The sequence below is a fragment of the Ciconia boyciana genome, chromosome 1 (assembly GCF_034638445.1).
Source record: "Ciconia boyciana chromosome 1, ASM3463844v1, whole genome shotgun sequence".
Lineage (NCBI taxonomy): Eukaryota > Metazoa > Chordata > Aves > Ciconiiformes > Ciconiidae > Ciconia > Ciconia boyciana.
In genome coordinates, this window is record NC_132934.1 from 108,190,099 (window position 1) to 108,211,713 (window position 21,615).

The window sequence follows — 21,615 nt, forward strand, 5'->3', positions numbered from 1 at the left end:
GTCAGTAAAAAAGCTAAAAGGAAGTAAGATGGAAGATCAGAGAAGGATTTCTGAAAGGCTATGGATCCAATATCACTGATTCTGGCATTCACCAGGAGCAAATTACAGAAACAAAATGCATACAAAAATTCAGTTTATCCCACTTTGCTATCACTGAAATAGACACTTTTGAAACTTGAACTAACAATAGGCAAATTTAAAAATTTGCAATAATTGTTGAAACAGGTACATACTATAATTGTTTTGTAATCTAGGGATGATGCCAAAAGGAAATTATTGAGAAAACAAAACCAGACAGGTGTGCAAAGAAGGTCGTTAGCTGTAAAAACAGGAAATTGATATTGAAAGCTATAAGACAAATAGCTGCACAGATCTGCTCGGAAGAAGGATTTATATAAGTGGGAAGCATAACAAAGGGAATTCCTTGAGGGTTTCATATTTCACTGTAGATGTTAAAATGCTTAAGATACAGGAGCTCAGAAGCTGAAAGCTAATTTTGGTTTTACCTCAAAAAAGAAAAAAAAAATCTCCCATTTCATCAAGGAAGAAAAACTTAGAAATTCTCTTCTTAATTTATAAAATTGCTATGTTATCATTTTCTCATCCATCCATCCATCCATCCATTCAGACTATACCTGGGCAAATTTCTTTGCTTGCTCTAAAAAATCCAGGGTAAACGATAGCTTTTCTTTTAAATGTTCCAAGTTTTTCTTACTTGATTAATCATCATGCAGCATGGTTTGGAAATTTCCACTTTTTGGACAGTGAAGACTCTGCTCACGTATCTTGCTATACAAATGATACATTAAAGAAAAGAAAAGATGCAGTCCTGATCTTCAGAGATATTTGCTTTTGAAGTGTAGGTGTTGGACTCTACTAGATGACTACAATCCACGTGGCTCAGGTGGTGGTAATCCACTACACGGGCAGCGGCAGTGGTAGTCCTCTATCACCCAAGGTGATCTCCAGCGTGGGATTCTGCAACCTTGCCCCTTCCTCACCCAACCCTGTGATGCTCTGGGAAGCAGACATAAATGAAGACATACCCCCGCTTTCTATTTTAAGATGCCAAAACATAGTTAATGAAATGTTAAACAGCAGTCTAAAAACACTGCAAAACATTGTGATTAATTTCTGAGCCTGAAGTTGATTATAATCAGAATGTACCTGACGAACCTTCTCTTCTTTTAGTTAAAAGCCCAGTGAAAGCTATTCCTATGCTTCATGTTTCATTTCTTCTTCCTTAGATATATTTCATCACGAATGAACAGAAAAAATTACCTCAAAGCACATATTACTATGTTTTTCACAATAATATATAAAAGAAAAAGAAGGAACGTAGTCATTAAAAAAACCCAAATAAAAGTGCAACCTAATCAAAAGCACTGTTGGCTCATCATCTATTACTTCTGCTTATGAGACCTGGAAGTAGACATGATTTAAAACAACAGAAGAAGCACAACAGTAAGAATAAATCACAGAAGCACAATGTATTTACTATGGACTACTCTACAATGCATAGCTAAATAGCAAGCAAAGAGAAAAATTCATCCTGTCATCCAGAAGTCTGCTCTTCAAAATAATATTTTATGTATTACATGCATACACAGCTAACAATATAATTAGCAAAAAAGCTATGTCATTTTTTATTTTGTTTTAAATTGCAAGAAAATTAATATTAAAATGTAAGTATTTCTAGATATATACATACATATCTCTACTTATCCAGAAATGTTTTTTCTAGATTATGTATCATTACAGTAATATATTTAACAGAAGAACTGCATGCTCAGTAAGACATGTTACAGAGTTGAGGATGTGGAAACTAAAACAGGCATTCTCCAATTTGAGTTTGGGGATTTTTTTAAAGATTTAGAAATTGAGAAACAAAAGATAGTCATGTTTGCGTCTTGGGTTAATAAGCAGCGTGTAACTCTGAGGAACTTTGCCATTGGTTTTCATGAAAGTGTATTTATTTGACACTAAGCACCATATTTAGCCAGTGGAGGAAGACTGCCAGATAACAGTCTTACCACATTTTTCACCTTGTTGGGGTGAAGATGTAAGACATGCTGTGATAAAGAAAGCAGACAGCAATGTCTAACTTGTTTTAGTTATGCCCAGTCTAGTAATCTGCTCACAGCACACTTAGTATACACTGACACGAACTAGCCACAGACACCATTGCAGCTGCTGTTTTTTTAAGATCATGACTGGAGGAGCAGAAATAACACTGGCAGCCAGCCTACATAAGTCCACTGTTTAAAGCACTTGTTTGAAGAACAGAAGATCTAGGGGTTTTTTTCCTTTCCTCAAATTCCATCAGCAACATCCAAGGAATAACCAACACTGATGGAAAAGAAAAATCAACTGTGGTGGGGGGAAAAAAGGCACTATTCATGTCTCCTGTTGAATTTAAAAGCACAGTGCAAAAACGAATCAGGATTCACAGGGCGAGAAGGAGTGGTTGGGTTATGGAGACCTGGGTTGTCATTCCTGTTCCCAGACCTATTTCTGTGTTAAGATTTTTTTAATCTAATAATGATTCAGCATCAAAACTAGAAAGAGTTCCAGAAAGTGAGGACCAAAATGTTCTGTTAGCTGAAAGGAGCCAAGTTAATTTAATATCCTTTTATAAGACAGACTTTCATCCCCTGATCACTCTGGAATTTTCTCCGTGTTTGTTCCAGATTCAACGAATCTTTCTTGAACACAAGGGGCCTGTTCCAAATTCCAACTTTGTTTTCCACTTCTGCTAGTTTGTTCCTTTGTTTCCTCAAGAGGAAGGTTTCTCTCCGAGACTTAACAGACATTAGCCAAGGAGCCAGCAAAGCCCACCACAGCGCTCTGCTTCTAATTCATCCTGTTAGTGCAATGGAGCGGCTCTGCAACTCTCCAGCCATGTTTTTTCGCTTTTGGTATCAGCACGTTATGATGAAGGCTACTATCACTAGTACATTCTTAAAACATCTTTACTTTTCTCCAGTGAGAAATTCAGTGAATACCTATGTGCTCACAATACCTACGCATCACTTTTCTTCCTTCCACAGGAATCCATTACCTTGGACAATTCAACCCAGAATGGGCTTCCCTGCTCAGGTGGCTCTGGAACAAGTTTTGTAGTGCCAAAGACCAGCAATATGGGAAAGAAATCTTGCCCGTAATGTCAAATAACAAACGATAAGTAGTAGGGAGTGATTCCAGCATTACTCAACAATTGAAATGTGAAAGTGTGGGGAACATGAATGTTGCTCTCACCTTCCTCTTGGTAAGTCTGCATCATCTTTCTTCCACCGGACTGTGGGCGTGGGATCCCCCTGCACCTGGCACCGGAAATCCACGGCCTCCTCCTCCAGCACCACTTGGTTAATCGGTCGCCTGAGAAACGTGGGCCGTTCTTGAAAGAGACATTAAAATTCCTTAGTGAGTCAGAGGGTTGAAATGAACACTTTTGACTTTTCAGCATCTTTTTGTTTACCGATTCACAGAACGAAGAAAGGAGGCTGAGCTCCACAAATTCAGACAAGTGGAACTGATGATGTGTATAAATAGCCCGGAAGATGACTGCCAGGCTGGAGGAGCGGTGGCTGTTGCATCTGGCCCTCACGCAAGAGCTGAGTGCCACCAGAAGGAAGCCTGTGCTAGCACCGACTGCCCACCTGCCACGCCAGCGGAGAAGGCTCCAGGACCGTGCCCTTCTGTGTGAACATTCTGGCTCTGCACTGCTGCATATCTGAGCACGATCTAAAAGTTCCCGCCTGCTCTAGCGATATAGGAGCTGCCAATGAAGACAGGCTGCCTTTGGCAATAATCAATGTCTTGATGCTTCAGAGGCAAATGTAAACTCCGTGTTATGCATCTCAGGCAATTGTGGACTATCGTACAGAGGTCAGAGCTCCCCTGATCCCCATCGCTAACTTCACCATGGAAAACTAAATTAAGGTCTGAATAATAAGTTCTGTTTACCCTTGTTATGTTAGCCTGCACGGCTACAAATATTATTAATCATCATAATATTGTACAGGCCTGCTTAAAATCCAGATGCAGAGCCACAATCTGATCTCAGTTATACTGGTACAAACTCAAAGTACCGGTAATTTCATTTGAAAGGATGTCACTGGGGTTAGTTTCCAAGTTGCCTTTGGATTGCACAAATTTTGTTTTGTCCTCTCCTAGCCATGCCACACTTTTATTGTCATAAATTATTTATGCTAGAGTCAAACCATAATAAGACTGGGTTTATAAGAAGCAGTATTTCCACTCAAGACCAGGATTTATTATAAAAACATTTAAAACTGGTTACACACTACGTTTCACATTTCATTCTCAGCAAGTTGAAGGGTATGATGCCACTTAAAAAATTTTTCAAAATTCACACAGATGTAAGCAGATTCTGACTCAGGCAGATTGTCTCAAGAACTACGGAGCTGAGTTTATGGGTTGGCTATCCATATTTACTACATCCAAATAAAAAAAAAAATTAAAAGAACATTAATAAGGTTGCAAAATCAAGCACGCAGCACCTCAGTGCCAGAAGTGCCAGAACTAAGGCTGTCTGCATGCCCTTTAATCACTCCCGTTTCGTTTATACCTTATGGGACTGGTTGCAATTATATGATCACACAATATTTTTTCCCCAAACATCTCCAGATTGTTGGTATTCATTTACTGAGCAGGTGTTGAATATTTTGCTTTAGTTGTACCATTTAGTGGGTGGCCTCGTGTCATACTACTCAAACTTCACTTCAAAGACAAAATTATTAATTTCCTCATGACCTCCATTGCACCTATCTTAATGCTTCATAAACAATTCACTTATTTTCATAGCTCCTCTCTGAAGTGCGATGGAGATCTAAGAAAGCAAGGTAAAAAATATCTGCTAAATTTTGATGCTTTTACAAATCAGAATATTAAGTCAGAAAATAAGGAACACAAAACCACCTGTTAATAATTATGTAAATGAGTGACAGCATCACATAGGAATTCCATGATACTAGCAGGGGGACCTACTGGCAGGGAAAAACATATTTTGTCAGCAGAAGAATAGACACGCTCAAGAATCTATAGCACTTTTCCAGATGCTACAGATAAAAACATGTCTAACAGGCAGAGATTCTTCTCCCCATTTCTCCCAAGCTATTGCTTTTGTCCTATTCCTTGACCTGACTGGGACCTGCAGGTTCCAACAGCATTTGGGCAAGGAAATTCAGTTCTAGTCTCTCCCCGCACATTGAAATCTCAGTCTTTATTCCCTGTTCCAAGTCTGTGTACCAGCCATATATAACCTTCACTACAGCTCCTTGTCCTGGGTGTGCTTCATCAGATTTTTTCTTCCCAGTGCATATAGTCTCCTGACCCTTCCCCATCTCCAGCTAGGTTTGCTCCTGCCCTCACCTATGTGTCCTGGCCAGCCTGTGACAGTGCATCAAGTCCCTCTCCGTTCCAGCCACTGGCTGTGCCAGCTCTTTCCAGCTGCAGACTGCTTCCTTAGCGGATTTGTCTTCTCCTAGCCCAGAATATTGCTGTTCACAGCTGGAACCCAGCAAGTGTCCAAGTCCAGTCTCTCTTCCAACTATCCATGCCTCTCACTGCTCCGTACCTCACAGCGAACTGTCTCTTCTTCACTATGTGTTTGAACTACGGTTAGACTTGATGATCTTAAAGGTCTTTTCCAACCTAAATGATTCTATGATTCTATGGTTCTACACTTGAACAGGGGCTTCTTTTCTCTGTGCCACCCAGATACAGCCCATCCACAATATTAACAAAAGAAAAATCGGTTAAAGTAACCAAGTATCATCCCAGGAGAGTGACAGCAGCGCTAAACTGCAGTTGCAGGAAAATGCTGTTCAGACCTGCATTCTACCTGGTGTCTCTGGTGTACGAACTGATGATTTATTTTTTTTTAGAAAGGTGCATAATTGGCTAGATTTGGTGAAAATTATTTGGACAAGCAAAAAATTACATCTCTGGCATAGTGTAGCTATTTCCCATCAAATTTTATGTCTCTGTTATTCAATATGAGGGACCTGCATTTCTCAGGACAAAAAGCTTCCTCCATTCCTCTCCTTCAAATTCTTCCCCATTTCCCTCCAATTCCCCCTTTCACCTCCAAACTGCAGGAACTTCAACATCCTTAGAGAAGAATGAATTATTTTGGCAATTAGAAAAAAAAAAAAATCAGTTGAAGCAGACATCAGGCATGGAAAATTTTGGATAAAGCCTTCTGGCTTGACAAACTTATTAAAACTGGACAAAGTAACAAAAGCATTAGCTGTTAATCGTAAAGCTAAGCAATACACTTGGCCTGTCTGTAATGATTGTGGATCTAGAAGGGAATATCTTAATGAAACTTTCCGTAAATTGCAACAGTATCTTATTCACAACTTCTCTCCTAAGAGCTCAGTCCAACCTCTGCTCTGAGCTCATACACAATACATTCTACGTTTTGGCATTTGTTTTTCAAAAGACGATCCTAAATCAAGAAATTTAGATCCAGATCAGCATCCTTATAGATGATTTAGAGACTCTTGAATTTAAGTAACTCTGCATGTGCCTGTATGTTGTCTTGGTCTGCATACAAAAATTAATTTAGACCATGTTTATAAAAGCTGCCTGTAAACAGCTAAGAAACTAACATATGTGTATTTGTGAAATTGTTACCTGTGGCTGTAAATGCTTCTTAGACAGGAGATGAGAAAATAAATTCCTATCACATTTTGAGAAGAACGCAGCTGACAAGACAGTAAATGGCCCAAAGGTTGTTAGGTAAATCACTTGATTCCACATCAAGGCAATTTAGGAGTATACATACATGTTTGTTTCAGATCAGCTTCTCAAAAGTGTGTATTTTCCAAAACAGTTTAGAATTTGCTAGAAAATAAATAGTTATGTAAGTACAGATCCCAGTTAGCAAGGACATGCAAATACCAATAACTGCTATTTCCATTTTTCCATCATTTCTGCATTTTGCACAGTGTGAATCAGGAAAGAAGTTATCGCTCATGTTGTTTCCTGTATTTTTATCACTCAGACAACCCCTTGAATATGTCCAATAGCTAATTATACAGCTATAAAGTGATCAGAGTGAATGCCATTGCCAATGCAATTAACATTTTTTTATGTGAGATTAACTGGATTTGAGTCACCTGCATAACTTGCTTACAACATTAATCTCTCAGGAGACAGAGAGCTGCTTGCCTGAGCATGCTAAATAAAGAAGGTTTCTTCACACAGCCAGGTCAAATTTAGTTTCAGAGCTAAACTTGAGAAAAAATCTTTTTATTTTTTTCTTTTGAAATGGTTTGCCCATAAACAAAGCCTTGCGGTATAATTAAATATTGTTACTCTGTCAACAGCATTCAGAACGCAATATATTTGAGAAACAACAAGAAAGGGTAATAAATTAAAATCATAGACATATATAAAAATTTTAATATAGCTATTTTATAAGCTTTCACTGAATAAATAAAGTACCCATTTCCCATACTTTCTCTGACGAATATTAAAAATCTTTGAAGAGAACTATAAAATAGGTCATGGTTATATGTCATGTCAACCAGTCGTGCTATTACTAGGGTGACCTTTATAACTTCAGAATAAACTTTGCTTGCAGTTATAAAAGGGGATTGTTAATACAATCTGGACACACACCTACAATCTGTTGAAGTGCTTGAGATATGCGCTGCAAGAAAACATACAGAACTGAACCTAACCAGAAACACAGGAAAATCCTTTCCTTGCTTTGGGTGCTGACACAAGTTAACCCCAGAACTCAATTTTTCCTCTATTTAACAATTGGTCTGAGTATCACAGTCTATTAGAGAAACTCTGATGACCTTCAGAGGTATTATTGCCCTTTCTCTGTTCCTCAAAAAGTTAGACAGCCATATATGGGACCTCAATCTAATTAAAGTGATCCTAACTACCTTATTATATTTTCTCTGCTGAGGCAACTGCTAGAGTGAAGGATTTGATGGTCCCCATAATGTAGAGGCTCAATCTGATTTAGAACTGTTTTCTCTGTCTTTGCTGGAGAGAAGGCATCATTTTTTTAAAATGTTTTCATGTTCTAGAAAGAAGTATTAAAACACAAATTAAAAGACTTTGGGGAGGGATTGAATAGCAAACAGTTTAAAAATAAAAGCTTTTTTCCTTTTAGCATTCTGACATAATGGAAGAAAAAGAAACATTAGATGGTTGGAAGTAAATTTTACTTCAGAATGCTGTCAATAGTGTAGATATTTCATTACCTGCAAAATGATCTGGATAAAGTAAAGCTCTCTGCCAAAAATGAAGATGTGGCAGAAGACAGGATATTAGGATCACACTAAATTTACCTATGTTGGCCAAATAAATGAAAATACAATTGCAAAAGCAGATGGTTTTATATTTAAATACATTCTTCTACTGCCTCTTTTTAGGCACTTTTCCATTTTTCATTTGAGAAATAAGCACTTGTGTAGACATTGCAAACTTCTACGCTCTAAGCAGTACCCAAGATGGGATGACCTTGCACAGTAAAACCACGGAGCACTGTTAAGAGGCACATGCAAATAAAGTAGAATGATTTTTATCAATTGTTAGTGTTTTTCTCTTTTTACATACATCTACAACTGTATTAATTTCAGTTTTTACTGAGCATTAGGTACGGACTTTGGAGACCGAATGAGAGCCTTTTTCACAGCAGTAGCATTATCCTATTACAACTTGTCAGTATCTGTGGGTAACGAATACTGCAAAGCCAAATTGGCTCTTTGAAAACTGCCACAAGTACACTGCAAGTGGGAAATACAAGGATTTAAAGAAAAACAGGAGGAGCTTTGCTCTGACGGACAAAATACACACTGCTAATTTCTCTGCCTTGAACTGTGAACGTATACCCGATTTTGGTAGGTTTTCCATGTGGCTGGGAAAGCTTCTGGGACTAATTTCCAGGATATGATGCAACAAGACTCTCTGCTAAGGCCTTCCACATAGTCAGAGCTCAGGAAAGTAAAATGGGGCACAATGTCTTCATTAAGGGGGTTTTGGTTTTTTTTCCTCTAACATCATGTCATCATAGTATACTCTTTCTGGAGCTGTGGTATCTCTTTCAGCCTGACAATGTCTAGAGAACATCAAACACAAATACTTCTTCAAGCATCAGACAAAAATATCTCTCCATCCCACAGGACCTTATTAGCTGAAAAAAGGCTCAGGTACCAAAGCTAAAAATCAAAGATTAATCCAAAACAATCTTTAATATGTCTGAATTGACATATCTTTTAAGACATTTTTGTAGTCTTCTTAGTTATGCTTTATATTCTTCTGAGGATCTTCTAAATATATCTTTTTCCACCGCTTGATGCCAGCCTCTTGAAGTTGATACATTAAGGTTTTCATTGATTTCACTGAGCTTCAGAATCAATATACAAGATATACCTTTGTACATTTTCTTCAAACATACCAAGTCCAAAGGAACAAAAAGGAGTCTGAAATAGTTAAAACAACTTGAAAACTTATCTGAGAACAGTGCAGTAGTATGACAAAATGATAAAAGGTTAACTTAAACAATAATTCTTACTTTATTTAATTTATGGCTCCATATTATGTATTTACAAACAAAGCTTTCTTACAAATTGGAATGAAACTGTTTCTGTTTTGCATCTTGCTTTAAGTCTGTTCAGCCAAAGGCTATGAGCCCAAACACAAGCAAAGCAGCCTAATTTGTATCACTTACACTTCTGAATTTGGCCTATTGAATAGTGCGCCCATAATAATAAAGGACCATGCTGCCGCTTTTTGTGAAGTTTAGGATTGATGGATTAGTTATTAACTTTCTTTAAAGGCCAGCTTAAGACTCTGTCACAGACCCTGCCTTCTTGCTTTACTCGAAGATTACACCTTGGAGCCTCATAAAGGCAAAAACCAGCAGTAGTGGTTGAAAGAGAAGATTAACAAAAATGTAATGCATCATTGTCACTATTCAAAACACAGGAATAGTTTTGGGAAGCACTGCTTATGTAATCAGTTTGCTTTATGATATTTTACTGTGAAAGTTTGGCAATATTCTGCTAGTAGAAGAATCATGTCTTGGGAACAAAAGAAATGCAATCTGCATCGACACTAACAGTATGCTGTTAGCAGTGCCTAAATGTTGAAAATTAGGTTTCCTAGGCAGGTAGGGTTGAAAAAAAAATTACTTGTTTTGTGAAAGTATTATCCACAACTATCTCTCAGCAAAGGTTATTGAATGGGTACCCAGCCAAGTGGATACATTCTGCATATGGGAAACTTTCATTTTCTCCTCCTACTTCTTTCCAAGGTTCTTATTGCCCATTTTATTTTATTTTTTTTTTAAACTCAGGAAAGGTGTAATCTTTTATGCTAGGCTTCTATGCTGTTCCCCTCGGGCCACCAGTTACCACTGCACTGACTCAGTTTTTCCAGAGGCAATGCCTCAAGCTAAATTTACTGTACAGGGAGCCAGAGATCTGTCACGAGTCACATGCAGAAATTAACTTCAGGTATTACAGAAAAACTTGCAAAGCCAAAAGTAACAAGTGGCTGATTACTGGAAAGGTTTGAGAACTAGTATGAAACAGTTCCTTTTCCTACAGAGTAGTGTGTTTACTAAGGCCCCTTCATACTATGGAAAGGGTTTGGGGGTTTGTTATTTGGAAAAGGAATAAAGGCATTAATAATCAGCTAATTAATACACATTCCTCTCCAGAATCAGCACCAGCTGTAGGCTTGCCAGCCACTTTATTAAATTCTCTAAGTCTCTTAGCTAAGATAACTTCATTTTAATTACAAAGCCCATTTTCAAATATTTTCAAAACAGTTAAAGTTGGGCGCATGAATAATATGTAAGTATTATGATATTTTTAGCATATTTTTCTCAACATTTGCACTATTCCCATGTTCCTCAAACCTGTGAGTCATATTAGAGGAAGGCTGTGGACTTAACAGATGACCCGTGGTTTTGCCTGTGTTCAGTAAAGTCAATCTGAACACGCACAGCCAATCTGACGTTTCCCAGAGTTGCTGGATTTATTGGATTTACTGTGTATGCTTAGACTGATTGGGCTGTCCAGTAGATACAATGCTTCCTGGCAGCATCATGGATAATTCTCTCCAGTGCACTGTGCATGCAAAGACCCACACACGAGCTGCTGCCTGGAGTCCAGGAACGGAATACAACTGTTCTGCTGGTGGAAGGGAAAGCCAAGCCACCTTCCTTTGCTCGGAGTGGGCCAGGACTAACCTGGACACATCTATACAGTGAGCCCAATACACCAATACAGAGCTTCAGGGCCAGGTGGCAGCCAAGAAATGGGCACAGGATAGTCGAATCGTCTTGTCAAACAGCAGATCATAACCTGAGTGTCTGCTTCCTGCATGCTATTCTTGTACAGTGAAAAGGAAGATAGGAAGGGAATACCCAGATAGAAGAGCAATTTTGGATAGGAAGATACCCAGATAGGAAAGGAATTTTAAATACAATTTTCTTTAGGTAGTCTAACACAAGTATGAAGAATTAAAATATCTAATTTAATTTATTGCTGATTTTGTTCAGTATTCACAAAATAGGCTTAGATTGTATTTTACGAGTTGATTGCTATGATTAAATCCTGTAAAAAAATTCAGAATATCGTAATTGGCTATGTAATATTTTATGTATCAAGACAAACCTAATACTTTCGTAGCTCTGCAGGATATGAAATTACATGCATATTTCAGTTTTTATTCCTACAGTTCAATGCTTTTTAACAAATTGTTTTCTTAAGGATTTCTTAAGGCTTTATAGTTTAGGACTGCAATCTGCTTGCTATCCACAGGGTGCATTACCAGAGATTATCAGTACTTAAACTGATGAAGAAGATATGTCATGTCTCTTTTACATCTGTATAAAGGCACAACTTTAACAGATTGGCTGCAAAGGACATAATAATTTGATAGAGATCCTTTCTGTGTTTTTTTGCAAGATATACTAGTTCTGCCTTTAAAAGTCATATGCTTCCATGAATTCACAACAAACTAAGTGGAGTGGAAGCCTTTACAGCCTTGTAATGCTGGAAAGCAGCAAATCCTCAGTCACTCACAGATCTTGTCTAGCAGAAACTTTTCTATGCCTTTTGTGAACCCCATAATATGTTTTTTTAAAGTGGACAAACAAAAGTTGAATTGCACATACATGCAAACACAGATGGCAATATGTGTGACTGGGTTTTCCAGTGCACCATATTAGACCAAAGGTGAAAATATTAGGAGCACCTGCTTCAGAAAGGACCTTAGGATTTCTATGAAAAGTCTTACTGGAATTACAAGCAGTCTTGTTTGGAATTTCAGTATTGTACCAAGGATATCAAAGAGGTGTAGCAGGAGGCAATATTAACACTATTTCTCTTTCTCTTTTGTGTGCACGTATGTGTTTTCTTTAGCAGTGAGGGGTTTTTTCCTTCTTGATTTTCTTTTGTTTGCTCAAGACCTCTTGACTAATTCCTACAAACCCACATCTAATGGTAAACAGAAATGTCATGACTGCAGGATGTACCACAGCAGGATTTTGCGGCTTTGCTTCTTATCCAGCTGTTAGCAGGATGGATCCAGCTCTACGTTCAGTATTACTCTGTTCTTGCTCTAGACCTTAACCATAGGGCAAATGTTCCTAACAACTTCTTGCCTTGCCCATCAGGTCCGGAAGTTCTTTCACACAGGAAACCTATTCATTTTTTATTTATTCAGCAACACCAAAAACCTAAATGATGCCCTGGCTTACAGGATGAAAAGCTGTTTCATGCCCTTCAAAAAACAAATGACAAAAGTATCTCTGTATATCTCTATTCAAAAAGTTGATCTTGGGATTTTCTCCAACCACTTTTTACTGATCAGTTGAGCTCTTTTGTCCTCTCCTACAAAGGTTTGATTTCACAACCCCAGAGGAATAAGGAATTATTTAAATAGGCAATGCTGGTCCAAATCTCTGTTAAGCAGGCATTGTCAACTGTATTAGAAGTAGCTTAATTACATTTGGCAATTTTGTGAGGGAGAGCATTATGTCCTGCATTACCGTCTCTGGGTGTATGCATATCACTAAGGACCTCCAATTAGATTGAAACGATGCACTTAGAAGGAAAATGTTGAGCCATCACAGCTCCATAACTATAAATTGCAGCCTTTGAAACCTGGTCTTCTTCAGAAACTGTGAAATGCAGCTTAAGCAGTACTACTGTGTTTTGTTAACCTTGTTTTGTCTCGTATTTTGATGAGTCACTCAAGTCAATTCAGTCTATGACATCTGTAGTGAAAAGGAAACAAAAGCTTGAGTCGCTTTACCAAAGACAGTCAGCTCTGCCGGATCGCTGTCTCGCTCCCCCACCATGTTGGTTCCAACACAGGTGTACATGCCGGCATCACTTTTTCTTGTATTGGAGATCATCAACTTCCCACCACGTATCTGTGTCAAAACGAGAAATATATTTTTAACTTCAGATAAACAAAAGATATCAGAAGAAAGCTACCTTCTCAGGCAGCAAGTTCCACAACTAAAGCATTTAAAAGTTTTGTCTACAAATATAAATATAGCTTTAAAATTATAATCCTATATACTTAAATATCTTTAAGCTGTTCTAGAACATGTTTTATCCTACTGAGTGATTTTAACTGCATTTCAGTTTTTTCTTTGGTTTTCATTAGATGCTTTACATTTCAAAGATTACATTTCTTGCTGCCTCTTTGGCAATGCAGAGTGCTTGTATTTCTTGCATGATGATATGTAAAGCACTCTTGACATCTCTCTCAAGAAAATGGCAGTTTTACTTAGTTTTATTTAGTTCATTTTATTTTACTGGTGTCTGAACAGTTTTCTTGTTCACTGATTAAGACAGATTTTCTCTTTTCCTTGCTGCAAACAGACTGAATCTAGCCCAAACTGAGAATTCACCTGACTCCCATAAGACTTAACATTTTCCTGGCTACAAAGGGTGCTTATAGAGTGAAAGAACAGGGTAGCTGAAAGAAATAAAGTAACAAATTTGCAGCTTGTGAAGTCACAGACAGTGTCAAAAGTTAGACAGTGGGGTGCTTCAGAATAAATTAGGAATACATCCAAAGAAACTTGACAGTCACGGAATGATAACCAGTTCCCTGCCACTCTTCCTTCTTCTACTCTTGAGCAGACCCTAGCAGAGTCAGCCTGGCCCACAAATAGCAACTACTTAGATTGTTTAGCGTGAAATAATTCCTTAGGCATCCAAAGCAACAAACAAGCTTCCTGACAGTACTTCCTTGTTGAATAAGGTCAGCACTGAATGAGTTACATATCATTACATAACAACATATAACTTTATTGAAGGAATATTAATAGTGAAAAGCTAAGCATTTAAAAATTAGGAATTAAATATGTCCCGGAGCCTTAATTTATCCCATTTGCTTGCACATACCATGATATAATTTCTAATCACTTGGTAAGTTAGGTGTTTCTGCTGGATCCTTTTTTATTCAGTACATGGAATGAACTGTCACAAAATTCAACAGGTGTTAGTCATTTACTCAATATGTATTCATATTCAGGAACAACCATTCTTTAGAGTATAACTTCCCAATTACTACACTAAATACAACATTACCAATATCATCCTAAGCTGTTGTTTTTTTCCCACAGAGTATTTGTGTACCATATAGATATGACTAATTTTATCTTTAAAACACCTCTCCAATATAAGGTCTGACATTCTCATTCCACTGAACTGAGATCTCATTTCAGTGAACTGAGATCTAGAAAAGGTAAGGTCAAATCGGTCAAAGACATCCACTGAGGCCCCCATCTAACAGAGCATCTTACACGACCAATTCTACAGCTCTAATGGACCTCCGTTACACAGGTTATACAAATCAAGCCTCAAGAAGTTCAAGCTGGAGACCCAAACCAGAAGGAATAAACAACCTTCCCCCCCTCATCTGGGAAAGCTCAGAGAGGCAAACTGCCAAGAGTAATGACAAGTCTCTATGGGAAAGGCTATAAAGCTGTAAAGTTCTGCTACACTTAGCTACAGGGCATCAATGCAGGCCCTGTGTCTATAGACAGCCACCTGAGTTGTACTCACACTGATCCGCTCTTCCCTGTCATCAATACGGACTTTATCTTTCTTCCAGTAGATGGTAGGCTCAGGGTGTCCACGCGGTGGCTGACACTCCAATATGGCAGGCTCTCCAGCTGCCACCACAACATCTGTAGGGTTTTGGCGGAAGTCATCCCGTAGCACTAATGCAATAAATGAGGGAAAGAAAAAAAAATTACTAAAAGTGATGACATTGTAAGGGGGGAAAAAAAATACATGCAGATACGTATAATAAGAAACAAACAAACAAACAAGTCTCAACCATTATTAGGTGACGACTTTGCATCTTATATTTACTATAAGAGATCTCATAAAAGAAGTTGGTGAGGCATGACCTTTTGTCCAATGGAGGCAGATTTCACATACACGGGGTTTTTTTTTCCTTGTTTTTTCTCCAGATAAGAACGCTGCTCTGCATTTAAATTGGAAAGACCTGTAGCACACATTACTCTTTTTAACCTTGGCAGGGTCACTTCCCATCCTTGCAAAAGTAGCATTGCAAGTCTGATGTTGAGTTCTTTTCATAACAGAAGACAACATGCTGAATATCTGGCTTGCCTGGATCTCCAACTTCAGTATAAGCTAGGTAAAGAAGTGACACAACTGGTACCAAATTGCAGAGTTACACTTTGATTAAGGGTATTGTTATTACTACTATTATTATTGTTAGCACCAAATACATGCCGAAGTGATCACCAGTTCTGAAAGGTGTCAGGGAAATCCAAGCTGATGGTAGCGTGCTTCCAGCATATTTCTTTCTTCCTTTTATTTTTTTAGTTTTAATATTTCTGCAACTTTGACCAGTGCTGTCCCACGACATTGAAAGGAAAGAGCATTTAAATCACCAAGCTGTTTGACAACTAAATTAAGCAACACAGGCTAGCTTTTTATGTAAATCAAGCTTCTATAAAGAAGGATTAGGTCCAGCTAGCTGGCTTCAATGTGTTAAAATGATATCCCCTTTATCGTTATTCTTCCATGTGTGTCCTAGTCTCTAGGTTAATTGACATTCTTATAAACATAGAACTGAAAATAGCTCTAGATGAGCTACTGAAATAGAATTTAGGGCATCTCCCCTCCTTGAATTTCAGCTACGTATGGCTTTCATTACAGCTTTAAAACAGTTCTCGCCCTTAATGGAACCAGGGCCCTCTGAGAAATTAGAAAACACTGTATCCTAGTGAAGGGGCAAGTCAGGAAGAGTTCAGCAGGAATTGCTCAGTCTCATTTCATAAGCAGAGATAATTTACTGCTTTCAATGTTAATAAAATGTGCCCCATTTTAACATTTGGAACTGAATATTTTTTTGTTCTGTAATAAGCCAGAAGAAATTATGATTAATACATACAAGAATTGGTCTCTGAATGGGCTGAGGTGAACAGGCTGTATATATGTGGCACTCAAAACGACATATGAGGTAACTTTTATTGTTCCCCATTTTGGGATATGCAGGTAGATCCCAGAGGAAGGAGGGAATTAATTGGAAGTTAATTCCTTTTCTAACACACACAAAAAAGAGTGATTATTTAGGTCCTGCTCTTGAAGCATAAAATGAAAGTGACAGGACGCAGTTGGCAACAAATGCAACTCTGGCAAGAACCTATATTATTCTTAGGTGACACACTCAATTGATACATTTTTTCCAACAGATAACTTAACAAAAGACTCAATCCCAAAATATTTCTGATTAATACAAATCACTCATACACTTTTGATTCACAATAACCAAATTGACAGAAATTGAATTTATAGAGCTTCAAGATCAAATGGAAGAAATAACTTATGTAATGCACAACACAGAAACAGTACGCTGAAGATCATGGGCTGCTGACTATTTGGCATTACAACATTTTCCAAAGCCAAGAAAGCTAATACTACAGCAATTTCAGGGAAAGAACCAGAGAAAAAAGTCTTACAAAATCACCTATTTTAGGAAGCATCTTCATGTGTCTCTGTGATTACTGTGATACACAAGAGGAAAAAATACTTCTAGGCAATACTATGCCCTCCTTCATATAACTGGCAAATGGATAAACATCAACTTCTTCCATTATTATTACACACAAAATAAATATTAATTTTTATTGGCTTGATTCTTTGTACAATTACAGAACTTCTGGGCAAACCCATTAGTGGAAAATCCCCAGAAAATCAGCAGATCCCACAACACAATGACTTTATACTCCTGACTCCTAACTCCTGGCAGAAATATTAAGGAAAGTGTCTTCCTTGAACATTTCACACTGCTATATGAAGCTGACAAATACAGTTTCTTGGGGTGATACACAGCAAATTACATTAACTTTCTCTGAATCATCCCGGCAACTGTGTATGGTTCCAATCAGCCTCAGAATATGAGGCTAAGAGGTGATTTGATTTTATCACATTCCTTTACCCAAGTCTTACTGCAAATCTGGCTTGAATGGAAGACAAAATTGATGCTACGGGGTTTACTTAATCTTGCTCTGCACCTCAGCACATATGCGAATCTTGAATAGATATATCTCACTATTTCCATCTAAAGCATTCTGTGTTCTGGAGAAAAAACAAAAAATGATTGGAGAAAAATGAAATAGGGAAAAAATAAAGTGGACAGAAAGACAAAGATAAGAGAAAAATGTGTGGAATATAAATTAAAGAGAGAAAACAACTCAGAAAGGAAGAGAGGGAACACTAAGTTTAGGGAGAAGGAAAACAAAAAGCCAAGTAAAGGAAGGAGAGAATAAGAATAAAAGCACAGAGAAAAACAAGGTAAAGAGCAGACGGCACGGGCTGCCATTCAGTGCTTTTAATGCAATGTAACAATGACAATACAAAGCACAGATGTTCAACTGATCAGCAAAGCCATCCCAGCACATCCAAACATCACCCCGAGAGAGAAGGAGCAGGGAAGGGGAAGGGTGTGTGCCGAGGAGACCAGAGCACGAGCTCGGCTGTCCCACTCCAGTGGCACAGAAAGCCACAGAAGAAAGAAGCATCAACTGGAAGTTGAGTTCACACTTATTAGCATGGTAAATGGAAAAGCTGCAGCACAGCTTAGTGCATTCACCATATCTAATAGCACAATCATCTGTGAAAACAGAAAAATGGTTGAGAGCTGCAAGAATATTCCTCAGCCAATTATCCACAATTGCTGGGTACTTCCAAATAACTATTAGTAAGCCTGAGCAGATCGCTCTCTCCACACACTGGCAAGAGGCTTTTGTTCACTTGAGAAGCCAGCCCTTCTCAGGGCCTTCTTGGCAGGGCACAAATACAAGAGTTTTAGAAATTCAACACAAGCGTTGAAACGTTGCCATCAGGCTCCTCTTCTTCATCGCATGTTCTTATTTTGCTTTATTCTAATTTTAGCATAAGGTACGCAGCTCCCCTTGTGCTTGCCATGGGTGCTACCCTACATTTAACAAGTGATGCCAAAGACGAAGATGGCCGACATCCCGCCCCCCGTGCCCACGCTGGGACCGCAGCGCTGCTGGTCTCCTCGGAGAGCAGGACCCCGGAGGCTGCTGCGCAGCCCCGACGGCAGCGACGGCGACGCAGGGGGAGCTTCTCCCCTCTGCCAGCCCGACATCCTCACGTTTCCAGAGGCAAAGCCTTGGAAGGGCAAAAGCTTCCGGATGGCTACACCTCGCTGTCTGGAAAGGCACCGGAGAGCTAAAGGACAGCTAAATAGTACACACAGCCTACAATGGCGCTGCAGACAAAAGTTAATTAAAGTTTGATGGGTCTCTTTGTAGCTCGAACAAGCTGATGCTGCTCAAACAAGATACATGTCTGCGAGCTGTCAGGTCGGTCTTTAAGGCATGCAAAGTCCTGTACAGCCATTTGTAGGTACCCACGAGCGCAATCACGGAAAGCAAGCACATCTAGCAGCGGCAGTGCTGAGATAAACGCTCGCAGGCCACGCACCTGCCAGAGCGAGGGGGAAAGAAGAAAAAAGAAGTCCCCGCTACCAAGGCAACTGCTTACCAGCACCTGCCAGCTTAGGCCCAAATCCAGGCCGCGGTCAAACTGATGCTCATAAACTCAGGGAATTACATGGAAACCGAATTAATTTCCTCGACCAAGGCTCCAGCAATTTGTTTAAAGGAAGTGGAGATAAAGCCACAGCGTTTACGGGGTAGGAGGGAAGGTGGTGGGGTCAAAATTATTCTAGGCTAGATATCCATGCCTTAATCCTGCTTTCCACTACAACAGCTTTCAGGCCCTTAGAAAGAAAACATTTTTATAGGATTTACATTTACATGATGATTACAAATAACCATCTGTCTGCTTCCAGTTTTTCAATCTGGTCCACGTCCCACGAGCCCCCAGCCTGTGGTCAGAACAGCTAAGCTGGAAGGAAGAAGTGGATGCCCGTCAGGAGGCTTTGGGATAATTGCATTCTTCTCCCACCAGCGCTCGGCTCTCCACCTCCTCCCCCCAGCACGCACGGCGAACATCTGAGATTACTGGGGATGGGAGGGAGGGAAAGACCATCTTTTTTGCCTCTTTCAATGAATGATAATGTCTTAAAACACAGCTACATCTGTTGTGCTGACTAGAGGGTATAAAGAGATATCGAGTAAATATTAATGTGCTTCTGCAACTTGGGTCCTAGTAGTTTTTCTTCCCCCTCTTATGCTGTTTTGTGCTTATCTCAGGATAATATTATTCTCATATAAAGATTTTACACAGCCACGTTGGTGGCAGGTTGGTCACCTGCCATATGCAGGTATGTCTCCCCTGATCCACGGCACTGCCCCACAGGCATTTTCCTAAATCTTCATCTCTCCATCACTGCTTTGGCGCTTCTCTCCTCCAATACGTACTGATATGCACAATCAACATGAATTATTATGTCAAATAACTGCCCAGATGTCATGAAGTGGACAGATTAAAGGATTATTGTACTTAGGTAGCGTATGGTGCAGGGGGTATTTTAGAACTTGGCTAATGTGTATGATCTACTGAAATGGTCCCTGAGCAAGCTGGCACTACCTGCTGAAACGGGGTGACAGAAAAAAACCAAGGGGTCACAGACAACCTTCCTCATGAAGAATAATAATACACCTGTTTGAGGATGCTGCTGCCCTACCTCTTTTTTTCAGCAACTGCCTCTGTCACAGTTTGTAAGGTAAATTTAAAAAAAAAATCACAACCTAGGCAATAGTCCTAGGCAAGACTCCCAGGGAGTTCCTGAGCTCCCTCTGCATGTGCACAGCCTGGGAAAAGTTGCCATCTTTTTTTAAAAAAAGATGATAAGGAACTATACATTATTTTCCTCCTGTTCTTTTTCCCATCCTTTGCCTATCTCCTGATATGGATATTGCCTAGGAGACATGAATGCTAGCTAATTTACCGTGATTCAAAATGTTCAGACTTTAGTTTAAAATGAGGCCCCAAACCCGTGAGATTCATTTTCAGAGGTGTTAGGGTATTTTCAAGGAGTCCAATAGCTTCAACAATGTTTGATTAGTAGGGTCCCTAGAAATCAAAGTGAGGAAGAGAGCAGCAGGGAGATACCTGTATCAAGAAACAAAAGAAGGAGAATCTTCTTCCTTGCAGATTCAGCAACTTTCTTTGGCTTCATCCCTTTTTCTCACTCAGTATTTCATGTGCTTCTGAACTCAGTACTTACAGTTAAAGGCAGCTTGTTCTTTACTCTCAGGCCTCAACAAAGACCAAAACGTAGACAAAACACTCCATTCTGACACATCCTCTAAAACTTCTAACAGCTCATACATACAGATATAGACATTTATAGAATTGGGACTTTGTGATGAGCATTAATACCTAAACATGAAAGTGGGAGACCCTTGCTTCTAAACACAGAACCTATTAAACCAGGTGAACAGAGAATTACTGTGTTAGAAACCAGGTGCATCAACTGACAAGTAAGTAGACAGATTCCAAATGGGGTCAGTGGGAGATAGTTGGGTTATTTTCTCTCCTCTAAATTTCAGTCTGAGGTGTACCCCAACTAGCTGATTGCACAAAGGTCAGGAAAGAAGATAGGCTTTTTCCTTTCTTATTTACAGCACACACTGTAAGAGTCAGACTTTGAAATCTTTCTTCAACAGTTAACCCAATTAAGGGCACTGCTGACCTATTTTCCCTTTTACACAATTACACAGGTATACAAGTGATAGTCATTGCAGACATTAGCTTATGATTTGTTTCTGATTTTTTTAAAGGCTGCTATTTGTGCTGAATTAAGCATATGCAATACAGCCTGAATACACTTACTGAGAAATTGTATAATGTCCTTGCCTTTCTTGTGATTCATTGTGCTCACTTGAATGCAATCTGACATCTCCATAATTTTTTCTGAAAGATTTTATTTGACTACTAGATAGCATGAAGAGTGGAGATTTTTCTAATTTGGAACATAACATATTTATGTTTAAGCTTCTTGAATGAAAATAAAGTTCTATCACCTGTCTTCATCGCAATGAAGCCCCAATAACCTTCTCTCTTTTTTAAACTCCTGCCTCCTTCCACCAACAAATTCTGAATGCTGCAGTTAACA

General features: G+C 38.9%; 1 protein-coding gene across 8 annotated transcripts in view; it reads right to left on the minus strand.

Annotated features, from left to right (window-relative positions):
• Window positions 1–21,615, minus strand: part of ROBO2 (roundabout guidance receptor 2) — a 538,871-nt gene that overhangs the window by 135,284 nt on the left and 381,972 nt on the right. For all 8 annotated transcript variants that reach the window (XM_072886085.1, XM_072886059.1, XM_072886099.1 and 5 more), the window contains exons 3-5: window positions 15,090–15,247; window positions 13,321–13,441; window positions 3,259–3,397 (exon numbers count right to left, since the gene is read on the minus strand). In XM_072886085.1, the coding sequence (XP_072742186.1) occupies window positions 3,259–3,397; window positions 13,321–13,441; window positions 15,090–15,247 (418 nt within the window). The remainder of the gene's footprint in view (window positions 1–3,258; window positions 3,398–13,320; window positions 13,442–15,089; window positions 15,248–21,615) is intronic.